General features: G+C 37.5%; 2 protein-coding genes across 2 annotated transcripts in view; one reads left to right on the top strand and one right to left on the bottom strand.

Moving 5' to 3' along the window:
- LOC134578629 (inactive hydroxysteroid dehydrogenase-like protein 1) overlaps positions 1–15,911 on the top strand; it is a 1,053,979-nt gene that overhangs the window by 896,779 nt on the left and 141,289 nt on the right. The gene's annotated exons all lie outside the window — the stretch shown is intronic.
- The window catches only part of SLC38A8 (solute carrier family 38 member 8), a 30,861-nt gene that overhangs the window by 13,765 nt on the left and 1,185 nt on the right, over positions 1–15,911 (bottom strand). Inside the window, exons 2-6 of the mRNA XM_063437816.1 lie at positions 14,145–14,343; positions 12,853–13,009; positions 1,955–2,056; positions 1,803–1,860; positions 207–321 (exon numbers count right to left, since the gene is read on the bottom strand). Of these exons, the coding sequence (XP_063293886.1) occupies positions 207–321; positions 1,803–1,860; positions 1,955–2,056; positions 12,853–13,009; positions 14,145–14,343 (631 nt within the window). The remainder of the gene's footprint in view (positions 1–206; positions 322–1,802; positions 1,861–1,954; positions 2,057–12,852; positions 13,010–14,144; positions 14,344–15,911) is intronic.

Below are 15,911 nucleotides of genomic sequence, written 5' to 3'. Positions count from 1 at the left end.
TAATCTAACTAATCCTTGTTTTACTTTCCTTTTCTTATTTATGTATCTAAAAATGTTTTATCCCTCTTTTTACTGACTGTGCTATTCTCTCTTCAGTGTGTGCTTTGGAGGCTCTGATCACTTGCTTTGCCTCATCTTAGAACACACTGCCTACATCAACCACCCACAATTACAACCAGTCACCACAATTTCAACGGATGGTCTACCTGTGAGCGAGTAGATGAGCAGACAGATAAGCATGGAGAATACAGATACCATAATCCAATTAGACAGACTCTTGTTCTTCATGCTGCAGTAGATGGTGATACAGGCTTCATGACACTGAAAGAAAATAAATAGCATTATGGCACATGGTATGATCCATGATATAGGCTTTCCGGTCAGTCGCCTGTGGTAGATAGACTTCTCTTTAGAGTGAAATTCAAAAATGAAAAGGGACTCTGTCAGGGTAACTCACTACACCTTCAACTGTCAGGTCAGGAATTGTACTTTTTTTATTTTTTTTAATGGATAATCCCTGTACTCCAATTCTTGTTACTCTTGGCGGTAGTACGCGTAATAACATTCAGACCGAATGTATAAACAAAATCAAAACTAAAACTAGTCACCTACATAATTAATATCATGAGCAGACAGCAATATGCCCTCTTAAATAACCATTGTACGTTTTAAAGAACATTGAATTATAAGCTCACTCGGTATGAGTTTAGGATAGTCATTTATTTATTGATGCAATGTGTCAGAATACCATAATCATGGAGGATAGAGCAGGTGAAAGTCACCGGTGGGTTTGACCTGCTTGTTTTTTGTCAAACCGTTTTCAAGTGGTTTGACAAAAAGCATTTCACTGATGTCACAATTCTACATTTTGCTTCCTCTTTCCCCTTTTCAAACAATTTAATAGTCAACATTTAAACGACAAGTCAAAGAACAGTCTACAAAATGGTAAATTGTGCATTTTGATGTGAGAGTTGACAAAAATAAATATAATTATTGGTGATTGACGTAACCCGCACATTAGATTTCCCCATAACTGTTGCACCACTCATCTCATGTTCAGTCTCATATCATGTACCCAGGCCTCCAAACTGTCCTGATTTTTGGTGGGACAGTCTGTATTTTTGGGTCCTGTCTTGATCATTAGATGCACTTGTGCTATATGCAGGGCACTGGGACTCAGCAGAGAGCACTGAAACAGAGCTCCCTGCAGGGCCTGCCCTCAATGGGCCAGTCTGGATGATTGCTAAGCTGACCTGTCAGTAATTTGAGCAGACCCGTCTGCTATCTAGTCAAGTTCGCCCCTTTGGGCTGAGCCAGGGACTATTGCGTCACTGGCAAACCCTTTTATCCTCTCCCACCAGGAAACAAAGGCCACTAAATACAGTTTGCATTACATGATATAACCTGAATAGAATTTCCACTTTCTAGTTATAAACATTATGTTTACTGTGACCTAAAGACAGAAAAAGCATCATGGGAGCTGCAGTTTTTCAAAATCTTGGTGACACTGCGAACTATTGCTTTAGATCAGGGGTTCCCAACTCAGTCCTCAAGTGCCCACTACAGCCCAGGATTTAGGGATTACACTGTTGTGTCTAAAGTGTTTTTCTTTCTTTTCCTCTAAACACACCTTAGACACAACTGGGTAATCCCTAAATCCTGGACTGTAAGGGGTACTTGAGGACTGGGTTTGGAACCACTGCTCTACATGATCAAATTCATATCTGCCCTGTGCATTGTAGGGTTCCAGTGAATTTTGCTCCATCATTGACCCACTTTAATCCTATAAAACAGAGTATTACCTGAAAGCCAAAGCAGATGGTGGGAAACACACCGAATATGGAAGCCCACGAGGATGTACTGCAAAATGAAGACATGCATAACGTCATATTACTCCAAAAGGTAGCATAATAGTAAATAAATACAAATATGATAGCTGGTTTTAAGAACTTACCTCGGAGAAAACTCACGTTTGTGGGCAATGGGGTGTTCCATTAAATAGTATTTAATAATGATTACCACCGTCAGGTAACAGGCAGCCAAGGTGCCCAAAATACTGAGAACAAAAACAGCATGGATTACAACTATATCCTGTTGTAGCTATGCAGGTAATTTTCTTTAGTAATAAAAACCCCTTGGAGAGAGGTACAAATATGCAATACAAAAAGTACTAGTAAGGGAGAAAGCACCAATTAGTATTTTTTTGGCTGAGTTTACGTTGTTCCAAATTTAATGTTAAGAGGAACAAACCTGTATTGCTAACGTTATGGTGTCCTAATGCCTATTAAGTATTAGGGCCAGTCCCGTGACGTCATCGTGGAGGTGCCGCCTCCAGGGCTCTGTACCAATTCAATGCTTCTTGTAGGAAAGCATTGAATTCATGGACATTGAATGTCACATGACAGAGAATCTCTAAGACAGCTGCTAGAAGTGGATTAAACATTGCAGGGTTAAAATGACAGGGACACGGCAACCAAACCAGTTTAATTAGATGAAGTGGTCTGAGTGACTTGAGGGGTCCTTTAAATGATGGTGTCAATCACTAATCAGCAGATAGGTTGTTTTTAACAAGGGTGTTACGTTGTACGATCTCTTGTAGCTTTAGCACACACCAAAAAAGAAAATCAGCCATCCTTCAAGGTTGCATCTAAAGCCAACCCCATTTTTGGCCCCTGAAGTTCTATATATACACCTCACCCCCAATCCTGTTATTTTACTTACTTATATCCCTTTACCCACTTGTGACTATTCCCCTATCTCTCCTAGCCCCTACTACTCATTACCCAAGTACAGTAACTGGCAAGAATGTGCTGCTGTGATAATCTGTTGCCTAATATACAATGATAAAGGACTTGTGTCCTGCCACATGAAGAGATCCAGGGCCAGAAGCATTGGCCCATAAAGCCACGTCCTACCACCACTTATGGGTTTTAGCACGTTATTACTTCCTTGATCCCAGAATGGTCAATGTTGACCAGATACCAAGGGGCACTTCTAGACTTGTTCACATTCTGCAATTTGTATTCAACAGTATGTTTTACATCCTTCACTCATGTCACTGCATATTCAAGCATTCTTACATTATGCGCATTGTTTTACAGACCCCTTGGCTAATTAAAATATATTACAGGATCATTAAACACGGTATATTGCTTTTTTATTTTCTTAATGTTTCTGAAAATGAAATCAGTAGTATAGTAACAATTACAACTACTTTGACAAGAGAGCAAGTATGAACTGTGCCTTTTTATTACATTGATAGGAGTTGGATTTTTTTTCCCTTTATCGTGATTAGTTAATGTGCCAGTTGCTAGGGGGAAAAATTGCCAACTTTTTAATGAATACAATTCAGTGGTGCAGTGGAGGGCAACCAATTAATGTTCTAATGTATTAATTTTATAGAAAAATGTTCCAGTGAGGAAGGCTTTCAGTACGCATTAAGGAGGGCCTTCTGAAAGAAACACGAAAAAAGTTCCTGTGAAAGAAATAGTGTTACCGCAAAAGGATTTTTTTGAAGAGCACATAACACTTTCAACTAGAACATAAGAAAGAAGAAAAATAATTTGGCAACTAAAAAGGAAAAAAAAAAATAATACGTTTCCTGTGTCACTTCGACATTATACTTCTACAAAGGAATGAATGCAGAACCGCGCGCGAAGAACTCGCTTTATTCCAAGAAATTCCAAGTGTGTAAAAGAAAAAGTAAAAATAAAAAAATGGTCACAAATGAGTCTATAAGTCTAACCAGATTATCAGTAATAGGTATTGATTAAAAAAAATGTCAAGGTCCTAACTAGGATGACATCAACAGCTATTTCATAATGTTAACGGTATAGGTATTTTTACTTGCAAACCTGAAATTATTTCTGTATATTATATTATTTCATGTTTACAGTTTACCTGACAGAGACAATGAATTCGCTTGAGCACATTTTGCCAAACCCAACCTTTTCTAAACTGCCTAAACCCCTCCCTTACTTTCAGGTCTTTTTCCCTGCCTCCCCCTCAATGTAAATGGCGGCAGTGTGGTAGGGTAATAGAGACCCAGTGTTCAATAAATGCCCAGAAGCCCATGCTGGAAGTAACATGGGCCTCTATTACTCCATCACAGTAAGCAGTAAGCTAAAGTTTTCTACTGCTACACATTTTAAGGAACACTATAATCACAATAACCATTACAGTTTGCTGTAGTGGTTATGGCGCTAGCAAGGTCCCGACACTCCATATAAGTAGTCAAAGTAATGGTTTTGACTTGTTTTCTGAAGTCTGTACTCGCTGCCTTCTCTCAGCTCGTAGCTTATGGACACATAAGGGTGACTTGTGTAGGTTAGCAGACACTCAGAGGTGGGTAAACCTTGTCCCACTTGTATTTTTTCAACAAAAAATGTGGGGATACAGAAGCAATTTCAAGACAAGCTCAAAATGTGCTTTGCATTATAATTTTCCATACTCTGGGGAAAATATAAGGTCGGTATGTACAACTAATCAGAATAAGTACAGAATTCTGTGAAAGATCTGTGCCACTCCACAAAGCCTAGCTTATTATAACAAATTACACCAGCTTGGTACAGCTAGCCCGCTACATGGCATTCTGGAAGCTCAGAGTTTACTTCCAATCACACAGCCTCTTTAACTTTCCAATAAAGGTTCATTACACATGATGTAAGGTCAGATTTAATGGGAACTCACATATATACTATAAAACATTAAAAAATGTTTAATGTATCTGCCCTACCAGGGATATTTCGACGTTTAGGAATCTCACTCCCCCAATGGCACCAAAAGAACAAATATTTTGAAGCCAGTGCGAGGGCTATATATTTGCATTCAAACTCATTTAACAATAGGGTTGTCCATCAGAAAGGCAAGGCCTGATTCTACTTCAAACAGATTTATAGGACTTTTGAAATTAAGGGTTTTGATACAATAGTAAATGACTTGTCCCACAGCATGTAATTCTAAGTAAGATCATGTACTCCACACGGATACGTTGCACAGGGCTGAACTTGGTCTACACAGGTTAGGAAAGTGTGTATGGCTCCTATGGGGCTTGTATTGTACGGTCTCGCTGTGTAATGTTTAATTAATGTAAGCTCCAACAAGGACATGAATCAAAATCATTTAATTTGAATCCAAGGAGACAGTATTTTTTAATTAAACATGACAAAGTAGGCTATCATTTTATGGGCTATTGACATGGCTAAAGCTCGGAGACAATGAAAACAAGTCGCAGACAGTCACAAGGAAATAAAAAACAATACTACAGTTAATCAAACTTCTTACCAGAAATCATTTGTGCACATGGTGAAAGAACAGGCAAAGGATAGCATAAAATGGACCACCAATACTCCCTAGAATAATGTTAATTACTGATAGATGTCAACAGATGCATAAATCAACTAAAGAAAAGAGAACCATTCGACAAAAGGGTGAACCATTTAGTAGGTGAACCCTTCTGAAATACGAGTAACCCAGATAAAACGTAACTTAATTAATATAGAGTAAAAAATAAGCAGCTTCTGCTTAGATGGGAGTAAATAAAACTCCTAAATCACATAAGGAAAAAATAAATAAAGTCATTTTGAAATATAGCCCTATTATTGGGATAACAGAAAGAGATAACAGAAAGAAAGAAATAGTTAGATTTCAATAATATCACTCTGTGATAGTTAGAAGTAAGAGGAAATACTGCAAAAAATAGATACAGAATAACAGCAAATGTAACTGCTAGCAAAAGCAACAAATGTTGCTAGTCTAATAAATAGAGAGGAGGGAAAAAGATAAATGCGGTTAGAATACTAGCACGACCGCAAGCCCTGCAAAAGATTATATATATACGCTGGAGAGAAAGCTAAAAGTGGAGAGACTAGCTTCCCTACTCTGCTGTGCCTTCGAGGGTGCCCCTTAAAAAGTACTAGTAACCACCTCCCCTCCTCTAAGTAGAGTAAATGCAGGATGTTTAGAATTCACAGAGCGAAAACTGGAATAAAAAAATTGAAGAAAAAGTGCGAATGAAATAAATAAATATTAAATAAAATAATAAATCTTGTATGGGTGGTATAGTCTGAATGTATTAAAGCCACACCATACAAATAACGTCCCGACGCGCGTTTCGCCGTTAAGGCTCTTCTATAGGCTCTATATTGCATTAATCAATAATAATTAAGGTTTATTTTTTTACTGACCCTTAACATGCATAATATGTACATTTTATGCTATAAAGAAAAAGAAGTATCGTTTATCGCACCAGACTATAGGCTTTTTACAGTATAGGGGTTCATTGGGTAAGTAGAAAGGTCAAAAAGCCATGACCTCCGCAGTAGGACTAAGTCTTAGACACTGTGCCCTAGATCAGCTAGTTCTACTAAAAGTTGATGGAGACTAAAAGAAAATTGAGAACCACCACATATCCTACTCATTATCTAGATAGCAGACCACTAGATTGCCTTTAGAGAGACTGACCGATGGGCAAGGTGTCAAAAATATTAAAAAATAATTTTAGAAAAGTGGCACAGAAAGTTGCATATTCCAAACATCCATCTCTTTAGGGTACAATCCTGTTTCCTTTGGAGGGTGAAGGAATGCAAAGCTTGAAAAACTGTTGGTTTCAGTAAAGCAACCCCACCAGTCTCTCGTACCTGGAAATGACCAGAGAATAGCAAATTTTGGACCAAAATCCCAACCAAAATATATAAATATCCAAAATATCCAGGAGAAATGGGCAAGATAGCATATTGTCCAGATTTTGAAATGCATCATTAGACAAGGATGCCATATAGTGACGAATAACATAGCTCAGTACAAATCTCTGAAACTCTTACTATGGTCCATGGTCCTTCATTACAGAGATTAATGATGACTTGTCTCCCTAAATTGTGTTGTAAACGGTCTTTGTGAACGCTGTCAATGATTTTGTGAGTCTTTGTGTAATTCCCGATCGTGCAATAAATAATTCCAAGTACAAGGTCTTCTGCCGGACATACAAGTCTGTCTTTGTTTAAGCATGTCATTTGGCGGCCCTGTGTGGCCCACAAATTATACGCTGCTTATTGCTAAGGACCTGGTTTGTCCTTTTTCTGAAGCTACCATAATAAAACAATTAACAGAAAAAAATATTTCAAGTAAGATTGAGAATGCTTGAGTCCAGCATTTACATATTTTATGGCATGCTCTAGAACAGGGTTTTCCAAACTTTGGCCCTCTAGATGTTGATAAACTACAACTCCCATGATTCACTGGCTATCAGTGTACTTCAAATAATTCTGGGCGATGTAGATCTGCAACATTTGGAGAGTTTGGTGAACCCTGCTTTAGAAGTAATACAATATGCATGTTGGTGTGGATCTGGAAGCAAAAAACAAACCAAGAAAAAAACAACAAAGATGACATACCGTTGAAGCATTGCTTTCACAAGGGTGAATTGTTGGGCTCTTCTCTCCCTCCCCCCCCCCCCCCTTACTGCACCTTACTGATGAATAATCCTTAGTGCGAAAAGATTGCTATTATGTATGAGATTTTATATTTTTACAATGCACAAATGGTCAGGGTTAAGTGCAAAAGAAATAAAAATAAATAAAATCCCTAATGTTCAGAGAAAGTGAACAACAATCCCTAGCCAAAGAACAGATTTAAGGGCATTCAATAATGCATGTGCAGAGAGGACCTCACAGCAGGCAATGGTCTATGGCAGTGGTTTTCAAATCAGTCCTCAGGACCCACCAATAGTCCAGTTTTGTCAGTATCGCCATTGGAATAAAATAAAATAAATACTGGATTGTCGGTGGGCCATGAGTACTAGTTTGGGCACCTCTGGTCTAGGTGGTACCCAATTCCCAACAAGCACAGAAAATAATTCCAAAGGCTTCTTTGAATTCTAAGAAGTCTTTGTTCCAGCCGCCAAAATAACCCAGCAACAATTCTGACCCTTTCAGTTCTTTGTCAAGACTTGACCAAGACCTAGAGGGTCAATACTGATAATGGGTCATTTCTGGTGGTGGAAATAAAATACTTTTTAAGTTGATCAAAGAGCAGCCCCAGTGCCGAAGTCATGCAGGGTCGTTCAGCTGCTGTGTGGGAGACCAGAGAGGAGACCTGTTAGGGATTAGAAGAGGTAGGTACCCAAAAGAACACCATTACCTGACAGGAGAGGAGTTACAGATACACTAGAGAGGTATGTTATACATAGATACCAACATATCAAGTGTAAAGAGGTACATTTCTGTTTTATGGTGTACAAAAAGAATGTACATGACTTTGCAAGCTTTTTTGAATTTGCAATATTACTGCTTAGAAATCTAGTACATGGCTTATATTGTGAACAGCTATGAAAAGAGGGGCAGAATAATTTACAAGCCACATCAGCAGAACACAGGAGAAAGAAAAAAAATGGGTCAGCATTGCTAGGCTTCTTGTATTTCCATTTTGGGTCAATCCACTGCTTGGAGACATATGTAAAATGCAGGAGAGTGTCAAATTGACCTAGATTTGGCTCGCTAAAATTAGATTTATACACTGGAAATAATACCTTGAAGCCTTTGACCATCTTGTTCAGGCATAAAATTATCCCCTAGACAAAGCTATTCTATCTAATTTTAAAAACCAGATGCAATAAAACGTAGTCTGGTACAAAAGGTGAGAAACACACACATTGGAAAAACATGGAAAAGCATTGTTTCAAGTCTGACCAGAATAGAATTCTAAAAGTTATAAGAGATGTACACCCACTAAACAGATGCTCCCTCCGACCTGCACTCCTCAGATTCAGATATACTGTAATTCTATGTCGTGTAGAAAGGCACACTGCAAATGTAACTAAATGCCTTTTATTCAAAGAAGAATTTTTGAGATATAAAAAATACACAGACAGAAACACAATACCTAGTAAGAGAAACCACAAAAGCAAATACTTCAAAAATGAAATCTGAGTGCTGAGATTCCTGCGCACATAACCCCAGTATAAAAATATACCACACTTCGGAATTATTGGCAAATGATTTCAGATCCCACGCTCCATTCATAGCTGTGTCTAACAAACCCTATCCCTTCTTACTTAAAAAACTATTTGGAGTTTATGACAGTTTTTTTTTCTTCTTTACCTTAAACAGACCCTATAATCACCAAAACAACTTCAGCTTAATGAAGCAGCTTTGGTATATAGATTATACCTGTGTGCAGTCAAACTACTTAAAGCGGCACCAATCCCAACAAGGTCTCAGTGATGTATCGGAAATATGAACCCAAACAATTGTCAGAATGAGCCCAAAAGTACAGAAATATGAGCAGATGCATTAATGCAAGGAAAACAAATAAACAGAAACAAAGGTGATTTAACTCCTAAACGGCAGATTATTGAGCACAATCACACTCAGCCAGCCCTCACACAGTTACTCTCAGGTGTATTGCATATGGGAGCCCTAGTTCACCTCATTTAACTGTATTAAAGAGTTGCTGCGCTCTGCTACATTACCCAGAAGGATCTGTCTGTTCCCACCGTTGGGGCAGGCAATCAGATTCTCCCACCAGGAATCAAGATTTGAAAAAGAGAGATATACATACACAAACACACTGATCAGCGGCAACATTAACACTGCCTGCCTAAAATTGTGTAGGTTCTCCTTGTGCTGCCGAAATAGCATTGATGCGTCAAGGCATGAACCTCTGATCATTTCCTATGGTATCTGTCAGCAAGTTGCGAGCTGGGGATTATATGGGTCAGATGTGTTATTCCAGCACATCCCACAGATGATCAAGGAGGCCAAAGCAACACCTTGAACTCTGTGTCATTGTCCTCAAACGATTCCTGAACAATTTCTGCAGTGTGGCCAGGTGCATTATCTAGCTGAAAGAGACCACTGCCATCAGTGATCACCATTGCAGTGAACATGGTCTGCAACATTCTCTATGTAGCTGGTACATCCAACAAGCCAGGACCCAAGATTTCACAGCAGAATATTGCCCAGAGCATTATACTGCCTCATTGCCCTTTTTTTTTCATAGTGCATCCTACTGCCACCTCTTGCCTCTGTAAATTATGCACATGCACCAAGTGATATACCCGATTTAAAAGAAAAAGTGATTCATCAGACAAGGCAACCTTCTTCCATTGCTCCATGGTCTAATTCTGATGCTCACATCCCTATTGAAGGCACCTTTTATCTTGCACTGCTTATACCATAAAAAGCGACTGGAATTTTAACGTTGTATTTATCTAGCAGAACACAAGCCCTGAATCCAATGTCTTAATTTTTACTGTTCACTATAAAACTAGCTTTTAATGAACTGTGCCACAAAAATGTGGAACAGAGGAAGGGAATCGAGATAAGTGAGATATAATATCAGTCACTTCTGATATGGGCCTAGTTTTGCTGTCGGAGCCCAGTAGCGCATCATTAGATCAGGGATTTGCTGCCCTCAGGCAAATTGTCTCCTTTTGCATTTACTGTTTTATGTGTTAAAAGATATTCATGCACTTTAATTTCTAGAAACATACCATATTTTTTTTTTTCATTCAAGTAGTTTTATTGATATTTTCAGGTAACAGGTATGTTACAATGTGTCGGTTAGAGCACGGTGTATGCAGTCTTATATGGCACGCCAGTAGTGCGTATCCATTGGTACTGTAGGGATTTGTTGATAGAGGTACCAAACAATACATCTAGGTCAGCTTTCGTTAAGGTCTTAAGACATTACATCTCGGTCAGTTTCCGTGTAGGAGCATCCATACCCCAATCCAGTGTTGTGGTACCTTCGTGTTATTCATCCCGGTCTGAGGCTGTGGTAGGGTTAGGGGGTAATCGGGTCGTCTATGCGCCTTTGTGTAGGTATAGGCGCAGTATGTGTGTTGGTGTATATGTGCCGGTTGTGTTGTTGTTTAGTAGTTTGGAGGTCAGTAGCCTCTGGTCCCAGTGGGTGGGCAGCCACGTTTGGCATATCTCTATGGGTAGTATCAGCGTCTCTTTATCTGGTGCTGAGTTCATACCATATTTTTATGTGTATCGTGTTTATCCTACTATACTGGCCTATATTCATACCATTAGGTCCTAAATTTTGTATCCAAATGTTTTTTTCCATATACGCTAGACATGTAAAATGTGACCCTCAGATGACATGTCTTTGTTGACAGTGATGATGACTGCACTGTATTAATCTAATAGAATATTAGAACACAGATCATTTATACCCCAGCCCCTCAATTAATGCAGCATTTATAGCAAATATACATGACAACATGCTGATAGAGAAATTATCTGCAATAGCCCACCATACACTACCTAACTTCCAAAAAAAATAATGTCTTTCATCATCATGAAAAGTACCCTGAGGTTTTTAAAGAGGCACATCATTCCCCCGTCTATCCCTCTATCTTTTACCCCTTCCAAGCATTACTTCAACTTTTCCTCTCTTTTGTGTAGAGGTTTTTTTTTTCCTCCTTGGTTTTGTGTGTTTTTTTTCTTATCAAAAAGAAAAAAAAGACTCAAAGAGTATGAATTAATGTTTTATGGATTGACTGTGTTGCTGGAGAAGAATAACATATCCAACACAAAAACTATAAAAAGCAAAGTCCCCATTTGATTTGTTCCTGTGTATGCTCACTCCAGCTTAAATAAAGAATTATAATAATAAATAAATAAGAAATGAGCACAGCATTGTATAGACTGGAACATTACTCAAGAGGTGTTATTAATAAGTGCATGGATCTATAATGTTTTGGAACCATAGCTTTGGCATTAAGCAATTTAATACGAATGTGATAGAACACAATGGAACAGAAAGAGAACAGAACTAGACCCTAAACCCAATACTGATCTTACCCGTAAATCACAGTCACAAATTGTAACCAATAAGCACTTCATAATGAAAGGCAGAAATGTTCCTTTCCAGAGCAGACGGTAGCAAACCTCTACTATTTAGTACTTTTGGGACTACAACAACAATTATTCATAGCTAATTACCGCATACTTCAGCATGATGAGATGGACTGGGACCAGTTATATGTACGTTCATTTCTAGGATAAATTAGTCCACTCAAAACAATGATCCAGAAATACCAAAGTGTTGCCAACCCTTTATTTACTGTATTTATTTTTTTTACACCCATTAGTTTTTACCCTATGCCAATGTTCTGGTGACGCAATAGCTTTATCAATATTTCTACCGCATTTTCCAACACAAAAGCATTCTGTTGGACTTCTCTTTTTTTCCTCGCCGCTGCTAATTTGTAGCTCTTGTGAAATGAAAATTTCTGAGAAAATCAGTGGAATTTACTATAACAAAGATCATCACTTTTTAGACCACCTGTATGAGTACAATCGAAAAAAAATATTTATATCACTTTTCAGAGGATTTTGATCAATATACCCCTTTCATAATATTGTAAAGTGCTGCAGAATTAGTTGGCGCTATATAAATACCAATAATAATAATAATCTCGGTGCAGTGTCCCTGTCAGAGAAATTGCAATACCTCTATTGCAAGGATAACTCCACCTTTAGTGGCGGTCTACCAGATGAGCATTAGAGGTGCCTCCTGGTGGTTCATGGAGTTTAACTCCACAAAACACTGGATGTCCTCACACTTTGCATACTCCAGAGTCTTCAAATCGCTGATCCGAAAGCATTGATTCAATGCTTTCCTATGGCTAAGGCCTAATGTGTGGGTGAAAAAAAGGTAAGTGTTAAAATGGTTTTTTACCCTTTCAACATGGGGGGGTGGGAGGACATCCAGCTATTGACAGAGGGACACTATAGTGTTATAGTTATATTTGTGGAAGATAGTCTCTTTTGGAAAGTGCAGAAGAAGATTAAAGAAGAATTTAAAGACATTTTTTAGGGAATGGGAGACCCATTTCGTTACCTGGTGTATTTCTGGAAGCCAATCTCTTTTGGGAAAGATAGCGGGAAGATGACTACCACACAAATGATGGTCATGATGAAGCGATGATCTATGTACCACGGTTGAGCATGATCACCCATCACATGAAGCGTTTCATTTATATTAACAGAGTCACACACTACATAAAAACAAATCCCAATGTAAATTAAGATATAAAAAAAAAGAGCAACTACATATTTGAAAGGGATGTTGACATGTCAATTAATAAAAGGTTTGCAGATTAACAAACTGTGAAGGATTAGGAACAACACAGTTCTGGGTCTAGCCAAATGTCGATATTTGGGGCAGTTCAGGATACAGAGGGAGGAATTGGGAAACATTTCACATTTTATGATTTCCACCAAAGCAGAAATACGGTTGTGTACAAAAAGGGTCATGCATGTTACAAATATATGTCATGAAAACATTTCAAAAGAAAATATTGAGTTTGTATAATTTCACATAAATAAAGAACTGTATTTGCATGCCTCTCTTCTAAATAAAGCACTAGGAATCAATAAGAAATGAGGAAATGTTTAAAAAATATATATATTAATTTTCTTCCCAAAAACATTGGCTCCGTTGACTCATATACTGAATATAACTTTATTTACTAATAGCAGGGTCCTCTTCACCTCTCGTATCTGTCAAAATATTTTGTCTGTCAATTATTTGCGGTTATACATCCCAACTGTATAATTGTAAACCACTATAGATTATCATGGTGCTATACACATATGCTAATAAAATGTTAAATATTTTTTTTTTTTTTTTTTTTTTTTAAATACAAAACTATTTTTTTCAAAATACTAAAAGGCAAACAGAACAGTTTACAAGGAAAAAATATTAAGCCATGCGAAAGAACAACTTTTGGCATGGTCATAATTTAATGCAAGTTGTACAACATATTCTATTTTACCATACATTTTAGCCATCATTTTCCCTCGTGTACTATTTTTCCAAATTACTAAAGCTATAAAAAAATTCTATTTGGCGGTTTAGGGAATATAAAAGAAAAAGGACATTTTTAAAAAGCATTATGTAAACTACAGCTTAAAAAAAAAATTAAAAAATATTTTGACAGTAGAGCCGAATGGCTCAAACATATGCAAGGTTATTCATTAAATGAGAATTCTAAATTAATTTAAAATTTAAGGCCAAAATGTAAAAATTCTCTATATCAACCATGCACCATCCACCATGAATTCTCACTTTAGCAGATTTCCCTGAAAGTGTCCTATTTAAAAAGGTCTATAAATGCCTTACGTACTCACATTTCTCCAGCTGATCCTCCACCACTCGAAGGAAGGCCACCGAAATCATAAAGAGATTAAATAAAAAGCAGACTACACAGAGTTTCCCAATAGCTGGCCCACAAATATCCTTCACCACACCCTGGTAAGTGCATTGACTGCTGAGCGATGAGGCATAACCCAAGATGACCAGCCCACTGATCAGGAAGACAAGGGAGCACTGGGAATGACATGGAGATGGAGTGAATTATAAACAATATGGTAAAGTCATTTAAATGACAAATACAATTACTTGAATCTTATCTTTTCACATTGTTATTGAGTAAAAAAAAATATGAGTTTTTCCCCTTTCTTTTAGACTTTAGTGCATTTGTGTTTTTTTTTAAACGAAGTTGATCATTAACAAGTCGTTAACATTCCATAACTCCTAAGCGCCATATGGATGTAAAACCTAACAAATGACTAGAGCAATGGACAAACGTTCGTTCGTTCGATTCGTGATTCAGAGATCTGTCCATGGAACTGAATTTTTACACCAAGTCTACTTTCTATGGAGCAGTGTCAGGTTGTATAGGTATACAGTATAGTTTATTTGCATATGTCTTTCATCAAACTTGCAACATTCCACTATTCTTTTCAATTGCCACATGCATGTGTCTTCCACCAATGTTGCAACATTCCACTATTCTTTCTGACTGACACACTGATATTTAAATGCCTAAAATTTACCTTTGTTGTGTGTCAGTGTGTATGTGTACCCATATAATTGGTTGTGATGAATTTAATTGATTCAACTGTATGCCTACCTTTGGGCCACCCTGTATTTATATGTGAAAATGACAGATTCCCTTGGGATGGATGGATGGGTGAGGGGCTTATGCAAACCTTACACAATGCAAAGTCAGGATATTTTGTATTTAGCTACACTAAAACATATCTAGATTAGCAAGTTGAGAAGGGTACATTTAAATTCAAACCATATGATTAAACCAAAGTCTACCCTGGAGGCAAGAAAGTTCATAAAAAATATCAATAATTATTTCAGATGTTAAATAATGTAAATTTGGGTTGTTTCAAAAGGTATCTTCAACACATGCCATTCTTCTGGTTGAAGTAGAACACCAATGGTGATGTTCTGAATGCAACCAAACCCAGCTGGAGCAGAGTTTGCTTGTATCATGTCTAACTCAGATGGAGACTAGGCATCTCCATTAAGTTCCTCTGGACAGAGTAGAAGGTTTTAATCTTCTGGACACATTGTAAAGTTGCTAAATTAATCTGATGAACAACAAATCTGCATTGTGTGAGCTACTTAACTTTGTTTGGCTACCAGAGCGCTTAATTTAACAATGACGTATGCCCACAAAAGGAGAAGACCAATGACCCATTATCAGGACTTAATTGGAGGCTATAAACATACCGTAGTTTCTTTAATAAACTGAGAACATTGAAAAAATAACAAATGGATTAACAAGTATTAGGTACAAACATCCAAATATTAAAAAGCCTTTAACTTTTGGAGATTTTATTTTTCTGCTCTGCTATCTTGGCCTGACCAGTGTACGCTCCAACCTTTTTGGTTTACTAAACAAAACCCATGTTTTCATATGTTTTCTTTAAATCCAAATTACTGAGTTTATGATCAGCCATAATCTGGAGAGGGCTTCAACATCACAGATATTATAGATCTACAGTTGAAATTCTTGCGAGAAAACAGGTAACTAGAGAATATCTATGTTCTAGTGTCTCTATAATTAAATTATTTTTTCTGAAATTTTATTTAACTTG

Source organism: Pelobates fuscus, chromosome 12, assembly GCF_036172605.1.
Source record: "Pelobates fuscus isolate aPelFus1 chromosome 12, aPelFus1.pri, whole genome shotgun sequence".
NCBI lineage: Eukaryota > Metazoa > Chordata > Amphibia > Anura > Pelobatidae > Pelobates > Pelobates fuscus.
This window is presented reverse-complemented; position numbering and strand designations above follow the sequence as displayed.